Source organism: Corapipo altera, unplaced genomic scaffold (assembly GCF_003945725.1).
Source record: "Corapipo altera isolate COAL_440 unplaced genomic scaffold, ASM394572v1 268, whole genome shotgun sequence".
NCBI lineage: Eukaryota > Metazoa > Chordata > Aves > Passeriformes > Pipridae > Corapipo > Corapipo altera.
In genome coordinates, this window is record NW_020884901.1 from 4100013 (window position 1) to 4117576 (window position 17564).

General features: G+C 39.2%; 1 protein-coding gene across 5 annotated transcripts in view; it reads left to right on the forward strand.

Annotated features, from left to right (window-relative positions):
- Positions 1-17564, forward strand: part of AK8 (adenylate kinase 8) — a 67318-nt gene that overhangs the window by 17697 nt on the left and 32057 nt on the right. For 4 of the 5 annotated variants that reach the window (XM_027650026.1, XM_027650027.1, XM_027650030.1 and 1 more), the window contains 5 exons: positions 2404-2485; positions 4036-4107; positions 4641-4841; positions 7425-7556; positions 9429-9518. In XM_027650026.1, the coding sequence (XP_027505827.1) occupies positions 2404-2485; positions 4036-4107; positions 4641-4841; positions 7425-7556; positions 9429-9518 (577 nt within the window). The remainder of the gene's footprint in view (positions 1-2403; positions 2486-4035; positions 4108-4640; positions 4842-7424; positions 7557-9428; positions 9519-17564) is intronic. The other variant, XM_027650028.1, reaches the window with a different exon arrangement.

Here is a 17564-nt window from a genome sequence, read left to right on the forward strand (position 1 = left end):
TGTGGGAAAGGATGGAGATTTCCAGCTGAAGGAGAGGGAACAGTGGCCACAGAGTAAAAGCACCATGGAATTAGTCACTTTTAGCCTTTGTTCCACCCTTGGTGTGATGAGGTGCCACCCGTGCGTGGCTGTGAGGTTACTGCTATCAAGAACAAAAAATAGATGGCTTCTTAAAGAAACAAATTTACCATGTGAAGTTACTAATTACACTTTAATGATAGTCAGGAGGGCAAAAAAGACCAGTGTTTGCATAAAGCATGATAGGCATATTTTAAGTCAGGTCTTGCTCTGCTGTGTCTCGCTTCCTCTTGCTTCACTCCCAAGCCACACTCCCTTTTCACTCTTTTTTTTTTCCCCTCTTTTTTTTTTCCCTTTTTTTTTTTTTTTTTTATCTGTGACATCTGCTTGGAGCTTGTCCCTCCTGTGATACCACACTACTTGCAGCTGTTCAGACCTCCAGCTCTGAGCTGTGCATGGGGTGCCCTGAGCATACGGCCTTTTTGATGTGTGATAAAACAGAACCAAGCCACTGGGGGTATGGAGAGGGAATGCAGCAGAATATCAATAAACCTGTTCTGAACAAAGCTGCAGCTCTGTGGTGGAATAGACATTTCACTGAAGTGTCAAGTAGATGGATAATGTATTCTAATTAGGGACTGACTGATACCCTGGAACTCAGAGACCTTTGGAAATCAGCTCCAAAATGCTCACTATTTTTGTGCCGTGTGTTTATTTTGCATTTGTTTAATGCCCTAAAATGTATTTGTTGCAGGAAGGTATTTATTGAGCTATGTTTTCCTAAACAGAAAAAACTTTTAGCTATAAAGTTGCTTATTGCCTTTGAAATTTGTGTATAAACCTCTAGAAGTTTGCTATGGATTGTTAAAATACAATATTGTGTTCACTGCCTGTTGCACATTATGTGATTTGAGCAATAAGCAGTAGTGACATCAGGTTCTGTGAGTGTTTTTTGGTTTGGGTTTTTTTTTCATTTGTTTTGTTTTAGTCTCCAAAAGTGTTGCTATTGGGGTGGAGAAAACAAGCCACATTTGTAGCCTGTGTAAATTGGCACCAATTTATTTGCTTCAGACCTCAGATGCCATTTCTCCCTAGAAGAAGATCTGGGCCTATATATATATCTATTTTGTACACAATATATTCCAAACTAGTGCTGAAGTTCTGAGCACACCAGTACAAATATTGTGCAGCTTTGCCTCCTGCAAGTCCCAGGGGATAAATTGATTTCTCAGCACCTGTGTGACCTTAGCCAGTGGTTCATTCCAATTCGGCAGAGCAAACACTGGGAGTGGCAAAAATGCCTTGCAGTTACTTGAGTCTCTTATTTTCTACAGGTATCAGCAGGATGACACGTTCCTGAAACCAGGCTAATTAAGGGATTTTAAATAGTCTACTCTATTTTCCTGAGTAATTGGAATGGCTCATTCCCTCCTACAGAAGTTGTGGAGATATGTTTCCCTGAAATACCTTGGACCCCACACTGACAGAGCATCAGATTTATGTGGAGATGATAATGATTGCCAGCTAATGCAATATTAAAATATCTCCTTTATTTCGGTGCAAAGATGGCTCCCAGATTTATTGTAGTATCCCAAAGTTCTTTTGGGGTATAGCATAGAACAAGGACATGTGTGGTCAAGCAACTAACAGATAAATTAGGGAAAGTTCAGAAGATTCAGGCTTGAGACTGAGAAGTGGATTAGATTTCAAATACTGCATCAGACAAAAACTGAGTGAGGCAGCAGCTCTCCTACGGTATTTCACAGATCTGTAAATGTTTTTTTAAAGATGCTCAATCCAACACTTAGCTGGCTATAACAAGGACTTAAGGGAGCAAAAGGCTCTTTTTTCTTTTTTCTTTCTTTTGCTCTGTTGCTTCATTAGCTCTGGGAACGCTGGTTCCATTACTGTGAGTTTTCCTGTATAATTTAAGAAAATAATGAAAGCGTGCATATTTTCCTCAGTGTTCTTGGCATTAAATCTGTCTTTAGATTTGTTTAGCTTCTTTTTTTTTTATATATACACAGTGTGGGCTGATATCCTTTTGAATATTTCAAAACTGTAGAAATTGTTTGGGGCTGTTTTTATTCAAGATAGAAGTTGGTTTGCTTTTTTATTTTAAGATTGAAATGTGGGGGGAAAAAAATCACTGCTGCAACCCCTAAGTTCCCCTTGCTCTGTGGCAGTGGTATCAGTGCATGCATTTCACAAAGATATCAGTGCTCATGTTTGCTTTCTTCTCTCACAAGCATCCATGAGAAATCCTGTGCTGTTGTGGGATGAGAATGAGGTAATTTTTGTGCAAACAGCACTGATATTTAGTATTAATTTTTGATTTTTTTTCTCTTCCAGGATCAATAACTGTTTCATGTTTTTGTTCAATAGGGATGGATTTTGGAAGGCTTCCCTGAAAATCAGGAACAGGCATGGATGCTGCAGTCCTTTGGCATCTTTCCTAGACATGTTGGTAAGCAGCACAAGGTTTATGTGTGATTGCATCCAGTAGGAAATACTAGAAGCATTTGTCCCAAAAAATCCTCAATAAATCCAATAGTGGTGCTGGGACACCAGTCACCAGACAGCAGAATATTTCAGAATGGTTCAGATTCACTTGGAAACCTGAGATAACTTGTGAGACTTTAAACCCTGTCTTTCACACATGAACCTTTTTCTTCTTACACATCAGAGTTCTGTGAATCCAAGCCCCTGCAGTGCCTCTGAGCAGCTACAAGTAGCTTTGCTTCTGACTTCCATCTCTAAAAATCAGCCTTTATCCTCTGATTAAATCAGTTCCTCGTGTACTAAAATACAAATTCACGCTTCTGTTGAATTAGAGAATATAAACTTGACCAAGTGAAGTGGAAACATCGTGATTTTAAGCCTGACCTTTCAGAGCAAGGGTAGATTCTGCCTTGATTTGGACAGAACATTTGTTTCCTGGCAAAGGGCTGATAGACAAGACCTTGACAGCTGCCCTTGCCACGTAGGAGAAGCCAGTTGTCCCAAATTAATATAGTTAAAGGACCTACTGAGAATGTAAGAAATCATTACAGTTGTGTGGAATACAGTGTGAAATGATAAATGTAGAGCTTGCCAGTGCACACTGAACAGAACGTTATCCAACTTGATGAATTGTCACTTTGGATTTGATTTGGATGATATTTGACTGTTAATGAAGAATTCAGAATTGCTGCAATAGAGTTAGGCAAAAATGTTTAATGTCTAGTACTTGCATGTATTTTTAATATACCTAATAACATCTGAAGTTGAGTTTTGCTCACAATTATATCTGTGCCACCAAGACCTGAATGAGAATCTTAAAGCTCAGTCTGTCTAGTTAATCAAAAAGAAGATTGAGAGGAGATGAGATTTACGACGTGTGAGTACCTTAATAGGGAGAAAAGTGCCTGAAAGAGCTATTTGATACAGAGAAGAAAATCATAAAAAGAACTTGTTTGAAACAATAATCAAATGCACTGGAAATAGTAATTAAATTACAGTGTTTAACTGCGATGATGATTAGCCAAAAGCAACCCAGGGAGCTGACAGATGCTCCATCTTTTGATGCTTCTAATCAAGTTTGAACACTTTTCTGTGAGGTTATAAAAAAATAAGTTTCACTGGTCTCACTACCAAAGCACCTGGGTGAAAAGTAGTGGTTTGTGGTATAGAAGAGAATCAGTCCCAGGTGCTTTGTGGTTTTTCTGTCCCAGGCTCCAGAGACAGTTGTTAATTGGTAGGGATAGAAGGCACAGCCAATGCTCATGGGTACTGGATTCATGGATATTTTATCCCACTATATTGTCTAGTAGGTGAAGCAAAATGCTGATTAAAAGTGAATTAAAATATTTGCATGGAGAATAGTGGGAAATAAGAATGAGGCAAATCTGCTTTAAGGGCATTCGGCCACCTTTAATATTAGGACACATTTAAACAGTTACAGGAAATAAAGCAAGTAACTAACAACAGCTACAGGTTTTTTTCTTTTTTCTTCTTTTTTCCTTTTTTGCTGCCTAGTTATGCTTTATGCGTCAGACACCGTGTTGATTGAGAGGAACAGTGGGAAAAGGCTTGATCCCCTCACACAAGGTGCTGTATGTGTTTGTTCCTGATCTCCACTACAAACTGGAGTGGTCTCAAAATCATTGTTGGATTAAAATTTAAATGCTATCCCTTTAAGAATCAGTAGGGATTTCTAATTATAAATGTAAACTGTTTGAAAACAGTATTTGTTGATGTTGCATTATTTTCAGTGTCAATAAAATATAGGGAAATGTGAAGCTCAGTATTCAGCCTGCAAACAGCAGACTATGGCAGTACAGAATATTTGAAGGTTAAATCTGTCCATTTGAGCTTAGAATTTTGCTGTGCATCTCTGCCAGGTCCTGTTTTGTTTCTGAGGTGCAAATATGCTTTTAGGTATCTTCCATTAAATCACTGTCAAACAGATTTTGCTGTGTATGGTCTGTCGAGTTTTATTATCAATCATCCATCACAAAATAAAATTCTAATGTTACTCAGTAAAAAAATCAAGTTGAATGTTTTAGGAGGGGAATTTGGAGGGACATTCTCTAGCTGGAGACCTATTAAGTCATGCTCTTAGTTCCCAATCTGACTTGCAGAGGTTTATCACACAACCTTCGACTGGCCGAGTGATCCCCTGGTGCAGGAGCGGCTGGTGAAACCAGAGGATCTGTCTGAACAAGAGGTGTCCAAGAAACTGCTGGAATATCACAGAAACTTCCCTGAGGTTTTCCAGATCTACCAGAAAGTTCTGAAGTCGATCAATGCAGACCAGCCTTCCGTGGATGTGCTCTCCCAGGGTAAATATGGACTTCATGGCAAATCTGACAGTTGGGAAAGTCCTGTTGGAAAGGTGGTTCCCGGCTGTTAGAGACACTTTGTAGGATTAGTCAACACAGATGGCTCCCAGCTGGGTTGTGTTCTCTCTAGTGCAGCATTTGGGCTGTTCCTGGTAATTATTTTACAGGACTGGAGTAAGTGCAGATCACTGGAAAGCCTGAGTTGCACAGTCCTGCCAAGGAACAGCGGGCTCGGGTGAGCAAATGCCACCGTTATTTCTGTGGGTCTCTCTCTAAAAGGGAGCCTTGTGGCTCAATTGCTGATCTCCCAAAGGGCTGGTACCTTCCAAACTCTGATAACAAGAAGCAGGAGTAGTTCAAAGCCAGTAACATTTCATTGTGTAAAAGCTGTTTGTGCTGGTGGCTTTTCTGTTCAACAATTCTTGTTTGCTTTGCTTGACTGTAATGCAATCTGACTTCTAATGTTGATCCTTCTAGAAGAGAATAAGGAAACTGCCAGAAAGACCAATTGATGATGTACTTTGTAGCTGTCAGTCTGCAGATGATCTGTTATATCCCAGTAATTTTGCATCTCAAAAAGTCTTTTTTTTTAATAACGAGTGCTGCACTTTTAAGATAAACAAGTAGGAAGTTTATATTCTGAATTTACACATTAATTACCTCTAAATTACTTAATTAAATTTAAAAGTTCATATCATCATTCATAAAGAATTCATGCCTTGAATTGTAAATAAAAATGTGAGTGCCTGAATATTAATTATTATTAATTAATAATGTAGTGAGATAAATTGAAAACTGGAATGAAAAAATCCTCTCTAGATCTTTTTTTCTGCGGTGCATCAAGCAGCCAGATTTTTTTTTTAAAGAATAATTAGATGTGGAGACTGTCTAGGGGATCATTACTCCTAATTAACTTGGTTATTTACTGCAAATTAAGCATCATTTGTAAGCAGGGTGCTTTGCCTGTAATGTTTGTGCTTTTCAATACACTGGGTTATGGAAAATGTTCAGAATAACTGGAGCACTGCTTGGGTAGCTGATACTTGGGGTTTAGGAAGTTATGCAGCAAACACACTATTTTCTGTTATGATTTTCCAGATGTTTTTGTTAAGTACTTCTATTGCTCCAGCAAGAGATCAAAACGAGAGAGGAGATCTGTCATGAATATTAGTAATATTGTGGATTGTTTCACATGATTATAACATTTTGTAAAGTTCAATGCAGTTGCTGCTACCCTGTGCAAGGAGATGTGACTTCAAATTCAGTTGGTGGTGTGGGATCCCAGCACAGCTTGTGGCACTGCAGGAAGATCTGATGGGATATGATGGGATATGATCCCACGGGGTTGCAGTTTGAGTTTCTCAATGCTTTAGGTTTGCTCTCTAGAAATTGCAGGCTGGAGTTTGCTGGAGATGCTTCTTTATTAGAAAAGATTTTTTAAGGATACCAAAGAAAAGGTTCTCAGAAAAACTGAGAACAAGGTGTTGACCAGTTAAAATACTGATCCCTTGGGATGTTCTCCACCAACCCTTTTGTGCTTTTTTTTTAAAATGGGCTTCTGATTCATACAAACAAGCTTGTCTTATTGCTTAAACTAAAATACTGTTTTATTACAAGGACTCTTTGGAGGGTCTTTTATTGGAACTGAAGAACACACAAAAGCTGAGTGAGGCTGCAGCCTGAGCTGCTCCTCCTCTGGTATTGTTGGCCACAAAATGGGCACAAGGAGTGAGAGTGTTTGGCCATGTCCAAATTCAATCCCAATATGTCCTCACTGCCAAGCTGAGACATCTTTTGGCTTCTTAGTGATCTCTCAATTACTGTTTTGAGATTGTAACAATGTTCAGATCTCTATAATATGGGAACATTGATGCTGCTTCACATATCCTGTGGCCTTTCCAAAGCTCTCATAACCTGCACGTTGACCTGAAGGTTCTGTTTCCTGCATGATACAAAATTCAGGTGAATGATGCCCAGCAAATGAGTGGAATCAGACAGAGAAGCTCAAACATTCTTTGCATATTACACAAAAATGATGGACAAAAGAAAAAAACATAGATACTCAGGTTTGTGTTGTCAGTGCTGTGTTGTGACACTCTGTGCTACAAGTCTGTAGTGTTGTAATTAGGAGCCCTAATCACACACAGCTGGATAAATGTCATTAATTTAACATCCTGAGTTTTTACACTTAAATATTTGTTCAGAAACTGCAGAAAGTATTAAATGTAATTATAGCCCTCTATAATTTGCATGGTAAAATTGCAGCTATCAAGCAAAAATTACTTCTACTAAAAACAAGATGGTAAAGGAGCAATTATTAATTGAATCTGCTCTTTAAAATGGTTTCACAGCTACTGATGAAAGAAAGCAGAAGAGTGTAATGATGGTAAGATTCCTAAAATGCCTCTCAGAGTAAGTTGCTGATGGGACAGTTTTATTTTGGTTGCATGTCTGGATGTTTCAGTGATTAAATCATGATCATCAACATGACAACCTTTTTTTAAAGAAGAGAGAAGTTAATGAATTTTTTTTTTAAGAAAATAGGCTAAAAACTGTATTTCTTGCCTTTCTCTCATGTTCTAGTTCTTACCTATGTCCAGACACGGCACAGATCAGCCGCCCCCTTTACCCCACGGATCATCTTTTGTGGCCCCCCAGGCAGTGGGAAGAGCCTGCAGGCAGCACTAATAGCTCAGAAATACGGTGTTGTCAACAGTAAGTTCTCAGTAAATATGCACTTTGCTCAATTCCCCCTTCCTCTGGTTTTGATCATTTATCTTTTGCTGTCTTTCTTACTTGCTCGTAAAATGTCTCTGTCTGTCCCTTGCTATGGATGTCAGGGTTTTGAGAGAAGTAAAAAGTATTTGAATGAAGAAGTATAAACCAAGCATTTGTGCTGTGACAAACCAGCTCTAACATTTTTTTAGTCATCATTTCATCATTTTTATGCCCTTTAGATCCGTATTTTCCCATTGTTAGATTCCTGTAGTGCTCTGAATTCTTCTGTGGACCAGTGGATTATGAGTAATGTCTTTGCAGTTTCAGCTGTCTGACCAAAACTGGGGCACTTTTAAAATAGAATTTACTCTGAACTTTAATAAATACTCAGGTTCTGCACATCTGAAGGAACATGTGAGAAAATGAAGGAATTAGTGAAAAATACATTCTCTTTCTTTTGTAAAAGAGGCCCAAAAAATTCTGAATTAGACTTGTTCATGGTTGGCATGCAAATGTTACAAACTTCTGTAATATGAGTGTGCAGCTTGGTTACAGGACTGGTGCAGTATTTTAAGTGCTCTATAACATCTTCTAATAGTAGAATAACTATAAATTATTTTAAAGCAATGTCTAATATCTGTAAAATTTGCTGATTAGTCATATTCTCTTAGTTAAACAAAGGCAAGTTTGTTTCATTAATGTTTGTTCAATGTATACTAAATAAATCCCTCTTTATTTCCAATTAAGCCATTGGGATTGAAGCACAGGCTTAAAAATTTAAACCTATGTTTAAATATCATGTGAATTGAATTGAATTTAGCTGTGTACATTTTGGATCTCTTAAATTGGGACCTATGCACTTGAGTTTCTGTTATCCTTTTACACTATTTATTGTAAATATAAATTTGCTTCTCCAGGACAACTAGTGACAGTTAAAATTATCACTTAAACATTAAACTTTATCAGCTTTGTCCCAGGAATGTTGCTGTGGAATAATCTTGTTTGCTGAACAGTGTGATTAGCAGTGGTGAAGCAGATGAAAGGGCTCAATCTTTTTCCTTTAAAGTCGGTGCATGTTGGTGCTTTTGACTTCAGGAAAGGTGGAGTCAAATTAGGATTATTAATAGATGGGATCATGCAATAATGTACAGAGTGAATGTAAAATAATACTTCCCAAAACTGAGTCAAAGCCCTGATCTGTGTAACTTTCCATGCCTTGGTTCCCTCTCTGGAAAACAAGACTGTTGGATCTGACCTGTGTGGGGCAGGTGGGACTCAATGACTTGGGTCAACAAGTGCTGTCCAAGCCCAAAGTAACAATGTACAAGGCTAAAACTTTAAATCTACATCTCCTGGTGCTCTGTGTATTTGAAGTCAATGATAATGTTGCATTAGCACAGCTTTTTAAATGTAATTCTTACATGATCATTAAGTGATCCAGGGAGTCCCTTCCTTGAACTGTGCATTATCTGCACCTCCAGCAGTGTGGTTCAGACACTGTTCAGCAGGTGTAACTTTATTCAGTAATTACAAGTTTATAAAAAGTGAAAACCACTGGCAATCCCCTGAGTTATTATTTCAGAAACATTTTTGATTAATGTCTATCTCTCTATCTCCATTTTTAATACATTCTTTGCCAAACATATTCTCTTTTTTTTATTCAATATTCTCCCTCTCTTTGCTTTTTGCTCTGCTTGGCCAAAAAAAAAATAAATCCTAACAACAAACCCAAAAAACACACAACTTTTGTTTTATTCAGTGACCCTATCCCAGTATGCAGCTTCTGGTTGTTGGTTTTTTTTTTCTTTTCTTTGTTGCTTCCTTTTTAAAATTTAACCTTGTGTCTTTTTTGTTCTTCCTTCCTGTTAGTTTGCTGTGGGCAACTGCTAAAGGAAGCTGTTGCAGACAACACAAATCTTGGAGAACTCATTAAGCCTTACATTGACAATGGATGGCCAGGTAGGGCATGTTGTTCTCTCATTACACCATAGTTACAAATCTGTGGCAAAAAATGAATTGTGAGTGAACTTTTCTTGGTCAGATTCTAATCCGAGTTACTTAAGAGTAACCTGGAAGTCAATTAATTCCATCCATTCCATGTGATTTGTAGCACTGCACAGCAGAAGTTAGATTTGTGAGGGGTTTTTTATATCTTCAAAGCAAATAATTCAGTGTTCCAGTGAAATTCAGATTTCTTGTGCGCATTTCAAAATTCGAATTCCGTGGTTTTATCTCTAAATCAGAATTCTAATACAATTTTAAAATGTTTAAATTATTTTTAAGGCACACTATTGTGTTAAACTGCTTATAAAGCACAGCATTGTGTCTCATTTAATATGTGGGTGTTGACTTCTAGAACACTACTCTAGATTCCTCTACTTCCACACAAATATTTTAAACATCGAATTTCTTTGGACTTCATTTCTATCAGCATTTTTGGTTGTAGGAGGGGACAACCACGAAGGATGTTAAGCATACTTTGCTTTTGGAAGGCTCTGCAGTGATTTCAGATAAACCATAAATACTGTGAGCTCCTTAGGGCAGCAGCTTCAACTTGTCTGCCTGTGAGTTGTCTTGCACGAGGAGAGCTGTCTGTATGTGGTGGGTTTTAAAAAACAGAGCAGATCTGTAGTTACAAGGGAGAAGTTGTATTGCAGTAAGAATGGAAGAATGTTTATTTTGCCAAATTACAATGGCCTGGGAAAGGCACTTTCAGTCCTGTTTCTGGCAGCAGGCCAAATAGTTACCAATGGTACAAACACAAGGAGGCAAACGTGCTGAAGATGGAGAAATCTCAGTTAAGCTTCAGTTTTAATGGAATTTTGAGCAAACCGCCCCTGAGAAAAGAGAAATCTTCATTGCCTTTTATTTTTAGCAAAGAAAGTTATCTGGGTAGGTGGTAAGCTTGAAACTCTCTCTTTTTTTTTTTTTTTTTTTTTTTTTTTTGCACAATAGCTTAATTCTGAGACTGAATTAGACAGATCTGAAACATGAGCCTGTAAAATTAACTGAGGTTCCCTTGATACCAGACCAAGGGATTCGGGACTTTTCTAAGCATTTCCAAAAGACCTTTGGCAGCCTGTAGCTTTGGGAATGTTATCCCTCTGTCAGGCACTTTATCAAGCCACAAGGTAATATATTTTAACTCTAAACTTGGTCTCTAGTGAATGGGTTGCATTTATTCATAATAGAGTAACTCAGTTCATTAATTTCCTGTGGCAGCCACCATGTTACTGGGAATAGGAGTTTATCTGGGAACCATGGGAATGGAAAGCATGGATCTCTGCAGCCTGGAAGGGAGAAGCTGAGTCCTCTGGAACAGGCACAGAGATGTGGGAGAGGATTTTCTGGTTTAGAGATGCTCAGAGTGGCCATTTAACTCCAAGGCAAGAGATCTCAGTTTATTGATGCCGTGGGTCCGAGGTGTTCTTGTGTGGGAATAACTTCTCCACGTGTACAGTCTGGTTGACCTGAATGTGGCTGTTTGTGTGTAACTCACACACTGAGATAATTTTAAGCTCTGTGTCTGTGTCTTTTTCATGGTCTCACTTTCTCCTCATCTCTGTGACAAGGAGGACGACCACTGTAAATGCCTCCCTCTCTAAATTTCACTTATGGCTGAGATGGGAGTTTGGATGGTCTATTTATTCAAAGATAGGTCCTTTATGAGCTTTCTTTACTAAAATATTCTTTGTATACTTTATAAACTTCATTCTAACCACTAAAGTTCCTTTAAGGAGATACCAAATGCACTCCTAGTAGAGTAAAATAACTGCACAGGTCATAATTTTTAGCCAGTCCTAAAAATATGCACATCCTTAGTCCAAGGGAGCTGCTTTCATTTCAGGAAAATGAAATTGAAGTTGTAATTCCTTTCTTCCTCCAAATTAGAAGTTATTTCAGATTTAGATTAATTTTTTTAATACAGCATGCAAGAATAAAGCTGTACAACACTTCTGAATGTTAATAGGGATCATAACTATATTTGTGTACATTATGCTAAAAATTCTCCCTTAGTTTTTGCTTGTAAGCACATATATATTTTATTTAGTGGGACATACCACAAAATTAAGGGCTGAATAAAGATAAATATCATATAGCAATACCAGAAATAATAAGTTCTGTCATTTTGCTAATCCTCCTCTCCCAGGGATAACAAAGAATGAATTTACATTAGTAAACACTAACAGGAATTCATTACTGCCCTCACAAGAGGCTTGGGGAAAATGAAATAAAGCAGTGTACTGAAGAGGAAAGGTAGGCAAAGAACCTTTGCATCTTTGCTCTCTTGCTGCAGAGTTACAACCAGGTTAAAACAGGGGAAAGATTCTCACACTATTATTGACCACATTCAGTTTCAAGAAAATCTCACTTGAAAAGAGTTGGTGCAGTCAATATCAAAGTGTTGTGACAGGAAAGCAATTAGAACTTCACCATTTTCATTACATTTCTAGCTGTAGGTGGGCTTAGTTTGTCCTTTGGGTGAGGAATCATGCCAGTGACACTGTCACAGAACAGTGGAACCAGAGGCAGACCATGAAAAACGTTGCACTCAAATCATTACTGGGCAAAAGGAAACTCGTGCCATGAAATCTGGAGGATGTGCCTCATATATTCTTAAAATGCTCACCCAGGGGACTGATCTCAGTGTGTTTCCCTTCTCATGGACACAAATGATCACATGCAATTAGTCATTTAAGAGATGCCAACAGGGCATGTTGTGGTGTCATAACAAGGCTCAAACCCCAGCCTATTCAAAGCTGACTTGTTATTGAGTTATTGAGGCTCTCCACTGTCTGTACTGTTCTAGTTCAGCTTGACTAACTCACATCTCTTCATGGGTTCAGGATTCACAAACATCCTTTGTGCCGTTTTTCCTGTACTTCCTCAGGTATTCATCATGTATTTCAGGAACAGCCCAGACAATTCTATTATTCACCCCAGAAGGCAACCCAGTGCATTCCCATTTTCTGTATTTTCTAGTGTTTGCTGTCTCGTAAAGACCTGCTTTTATCAAACTCCTCAATTTTGTGTACGGGGATTTATTTTGCTTAATGAATGCAGCCTAGATATGTTTGAGCCCATTAATTTTTTAATTCCCAGGACACACTAGTCTAGTAGGTGCACACTAGATATTGAAAAATGCATTTTTGGTGATAAGTTCAGCAACCTGACAGCTTTCTGTCTGTCATAAACATGGAATTGTGCTTTGGACAACCAGTCTGAAATGCACAGACTGTTCCTTTAGGATATTGTGGTTTCACTGAATACTGGGCAATTATCAGTAACTATACTCTGGGCAGAAAATTACCAGCATTGGAGCCTGAGACCAGTCTTCTGCTCACTGACTCCAGTTAGATTAAATCTTGGTCAATAATGCTAAATTTAGCTCATGCCATTTGCTTGGGCAGCCTGGGGAGACTTTCATTTGGAGTAAGAGGTGACTGTAGTGGCCAGAACCCTCCACAGGCAGCAGACAACTCCATAAATTCATTTATTTGGTTTGAAATGTTCTGGAAGACTGGTCCTTCCCTGGACAGATGATGTAGATAGACCCCTCCTAGACCCCACAGGCTTGAAGAAGACCTTTATGGAGAATTCTTGTCCCTGCAGTTCTGAGAAGGGCTAGACTGACTTCTGGACCTGTCTCACTGAAAACATGGGCACACATTAACTTAAAAATTAAATTATCCTCCATCTACAGGATCTGTGTTCATCATTTTAAAGGTGCCTGTCAGAATCTGATACCCTGGGAGAAAAAAAAAATTGCAGAAAGCATTTTTGCTTCCCCTCACCCCAAAATGTCCCTGGTGTTTGCCCCTTGAGGTGTTTGCATCTTATTAATGAAAAAAATCACAAAAATAGGGAAGGTCATCAGTCAGTTGAAATTTGTATGTCATTCTGCCCAGTTTTCAGGGTGATATAGCATGGACTGATCACTGCTAATTAATATGTCTGTTTGTGAGGCAGCAATAAATGGAGGGAAGAACAGTGAGATGACTGGAAAACACCATGAAGAGCAGGGAGGGAAAAGATCCCCACTCCCAAACCAGTAAGATTCTGCTTTTCAGCTGGGAGAACTGCTATTAGTTTGGGTAATTGGGTGGGTTTTTTCCAGGAAAATGAAGATTCAGGTGGTAAGAGAGCTGATTCATGGAAGACAGATAACACTGCACCGTTTGCAGCCTGTTAGAGTTGAACACACACAATCTGTGTTGTTTTTTTCCCCCTTCCTTTTTCTGTTTTTTCAAGCAGTAATATCTGAAGCTGTCCCCAATGGCAGTCTGCACGTAGGGGGTAAAATCTGGAATTCCCTAATTTCTCCTTTTTTTCCCTAATAAAAACTATTACTGTACAAATATAGATTTCTTTTCCCCGTATTTTAAATTGGAATGGTTTTAAAGGGGTGCTTTTTTGGTGTAGCCTCTGAAAGTTGGGGTCCCCTGGTGATTGTGATCACAGCCTCACCGAAAACACTCGGGCTGTTTTTATTTTTATTTTTTCTGACAGGAAATTAATATTCTCATCACTAAGTGTGAAACACAGCTCTGACAATAGAGCCGCTTCCTCTTTGTTAAAAACTTGCAAGGAGCTTCAGAGTTGAAAGGCTGAGTAAATCTTTATATCTGAGGAGGTAAAGCTGAGTGTTATTCCGTGTTTTTAAGAGCTGTACTGGCGAGCTGTGAGCTGTCTGAACATTGGAGAGACCCTTTGGGAGCTCCATTGGTTTTCAGCGAGTCTTTGCATGCAGTGTGTTTGTACTGGCTGAAGACAGCGCATGGCTCTCTAAATAATTTACAAGTTGATTAATAGACTCACATGGGTATAATTAGAAGAGGGAGAGACAGCAGCTACAGTAACGGGTACAGTGCTTGGGGGAACTAGAGACTTTATTTTTTTTAAAGAAACTTTCTAGGGTGCTGGGCGTTTGAAGATAAGTTGGGAAGAGCTCAGTGCCTCTTCTCTTTTGAAGTGGAAATAGGACAGTTTGAATCCGTCGAGTTTAATTTTTCACAAGCTTTAGGGGCCCTGCAGTGCAACTCCCTTTTTATTATTGAAAAAAACTCTCCATTTTTCTTTCATTTTTTCGCACACACACACAGAGTCCAAACAGGAGCTAATAAACAAATCGATTTTCTGCTTTATTCAAGTTGGTTTTATAGCAGTTCTATATGTTCCCCTATATGTGCACCTCACCCACAAATAGACTGTGTAAAGTTATGGAGATATTTATGAATACACCATACTTTAATTTATGCATTTTTAAGAAACCTTCACCTCTGTTTGACAATGCTTTTGAAGTAGCTCCGTTTTTCAAGTCAAACTTTTGACTTTTCCCCTGGGACTGCTACAAAGGTTTTTTTATGGAAAATAGGTAGCAGTCTTTTTTCCTACTTGGAGAAAATTGGTGGTCAAGAGAACAAAATAAAATTTAATTTTTTTTTTTTAATTTGTCTTAGGTGGCCATCTTTTTATAAAAGATGCAAGGTTTTAGCATAGAAAGTTTTACATGAAGGCAGATAGGTAGTAAGTTGTCGTTTTCTTTCCTGATTTTTACTTTTTTATGCGTTGAATCACTGCAAGATGGTAAGTTAGAATTCCCTTTTCCTTCTTTTGAAAATCTTGAATGTATTTTTTTTTTTATTCTACACCACATACCACAATCAAAATTGGTGTATCTGTCTCACAGCTACTCAGAGCTGGAACGAGACTTGGTCCACAAAGACATTTTTTAAGGCCACCCCGCTTAGGAGTAAAAACAGAGCAACAAAAAAACCACCTCAAAAAAGCCAATCCTGGAAGCCAGACCAGGCCAAAGAAATGTGGTTTGATTTAAGAGACGAGTGCAGTTTGTTGTCTGGAGCAATTGAGATGATCAGTCAGGTAGTGGATATGATCCTGCCTATACAAAGGTTGCCAATCTCCTGGTTTTCCAGCAGAATTCACCATTCCTGCTGTTGCTGGAGGGTCAATAATCCAATATTAGTGTCACAAACCCTCATGGATTTGAGTGAAGATGTGGCCCTTGGCCATTTGTGGCCTCGTGGTTGTCAGGGGCTTTTAAACAGCAAAGTACAATATAAATGTGAAGTATTAATCTCTTACTGAGATTATAATCTCTTATATTGATCTTTATTGGTGACAGTCATTCTTAAAAACTTGGAAAAGTGGACTTTCCTTTCCTTGCACACTATTTCCTCAGCAAAGGGCTGCTGACTTGAATTCTGTGTGTTTTTCTCTTTGGAGTTTAGGTTGGGGATATCACATGAGTTTTTATACAAAAACCAGAAGGAAAAGCACATTACTTGTTGGCAGCATCCCCTTTTTTGGGGAGTTTACCTTAAATTCTGCCTTTGTCTCTGTTTCACAGAGTGTCATACACAGAATCACGCTTCTGTATGAAACAGACTTTTTTAATGATGAGCAGAACATTTAATAGTGTATTTCTCTATTTTGTTTAATTGTGTATTGCTTTAGATTTTTAAATGTCCCTTTAATGTGGCTGGGAGGTGTCAGGAGGAGTGGGAAGAGGAGACACAGGACTGTTTGGGATCTAGACCAGGTATCCCTGGTAAGGGATGAGCATCCTCCCTTCTCGTGGCACAGGGAAGCAGCTCTGGGTGTAAAAAGCCAAGATGTTTTTCACCATGTTTATCACACCGTGTTTATCTTTTTTTTATTATTATCACTATCAAAAAAGGGTTTGTAGGCCAAATTCTGTGCTGTTACAAGCCCTGTGTTCTTCAGTAGAGCTGAACTATTAGAAATAAGGAGGAAACAGGGAACTTGGTTGATAATGGAAATTATGTGTCTGCTGGGTTCAAACTGTGGTTGCTGCCTCGTGCTGCATTCTGTCTGTGGAAGCCAAAGCAATAAAAGAATAGTGCAAATATACATTTTGTTTCTAGTTTTAGAAACTTTCAGGTTAGACACACCCCTGTGAGGTAGTTCAGAGTGGCTTTTGTCTCACAGGCAGGTAAACTGAGGCAGAAAACCTCACTGAACTCGAGTCTCACTGCAGTCAGTGAGTACGGATGGGAACCCAGGGGTGTGGAATTGTGTCCTTGGAGCCCACTGGATCATCCTGGTAGCCTGTGCCATTAGGCAAATACACGTAAAACAGCACAGAGGCCATTTTTAGGGGAAAACAGCTTTTTATTTGTGTGCTGGATACTCATTTTGGACTGAATTCTCACTGCTGCTGACAGGTAAAGCAGTGTAAGGGGCTGGCATCTTACCTCGTCACTGGATGTGATCAGATGTACATTCCTGAATCTCTGGCTGGATACCTGTGAGGCAGCACTTGCTCTCCTTTATTTCTGAAGGTCTTAATTTATCCCGTGTCGTTTTATCGATGATTTGGGATCATACCTGCTTTAAAAACGTTAGCATTTCCTCTTTAACACAGCCAATTCCTATTTTAAATTACTAAAAACCTAAAGAAAAACCCAAAACCAAAACCAAACAAAGAAAAAAAAGGAAGAAGAAAAGAGGGATTCTAATCTATTCGAAGAAACAAAAATATTTAAAATGTGGAAAGGAAATATTTTATCACATTACTTATTTTACTGTATTAAAATAATTATGCCGGTTCTTACAGAAGCTCTCTCCCAGCAGTGTAAAATGAGCGAGTGGAGACGCGATTTCCGTGGGAATGGTCCCTTTGATGGATCATCGCCCGCGCCGGGAACCCTCGGCGGTGCCGCTCTTTGCTGCGTCGCCTCTGTCCCTTCCCCAAAAACAGGAGAACCGCGGATGCTCCCATTGTTTCCGTGCCACCCCGGCGGTGCCGATACCCTAGGAAGCCTCAGCAGTCCCCGGAGCGGGCTCGTTTTTCCGTGAATTCCCGGGATTTCGGCGGCGGGGCCGCGGCGGCTCCTGCGCGCGGGGCGGGACCGACTGCACTGCCCGGAGAGACCGCGGGGTGGAGACAGAGAACAGCCAACCGCGAGCGGGACCCCGGGACAGCCCCGGGATAACCCCGGGATAACCCCGGGTGTGCGG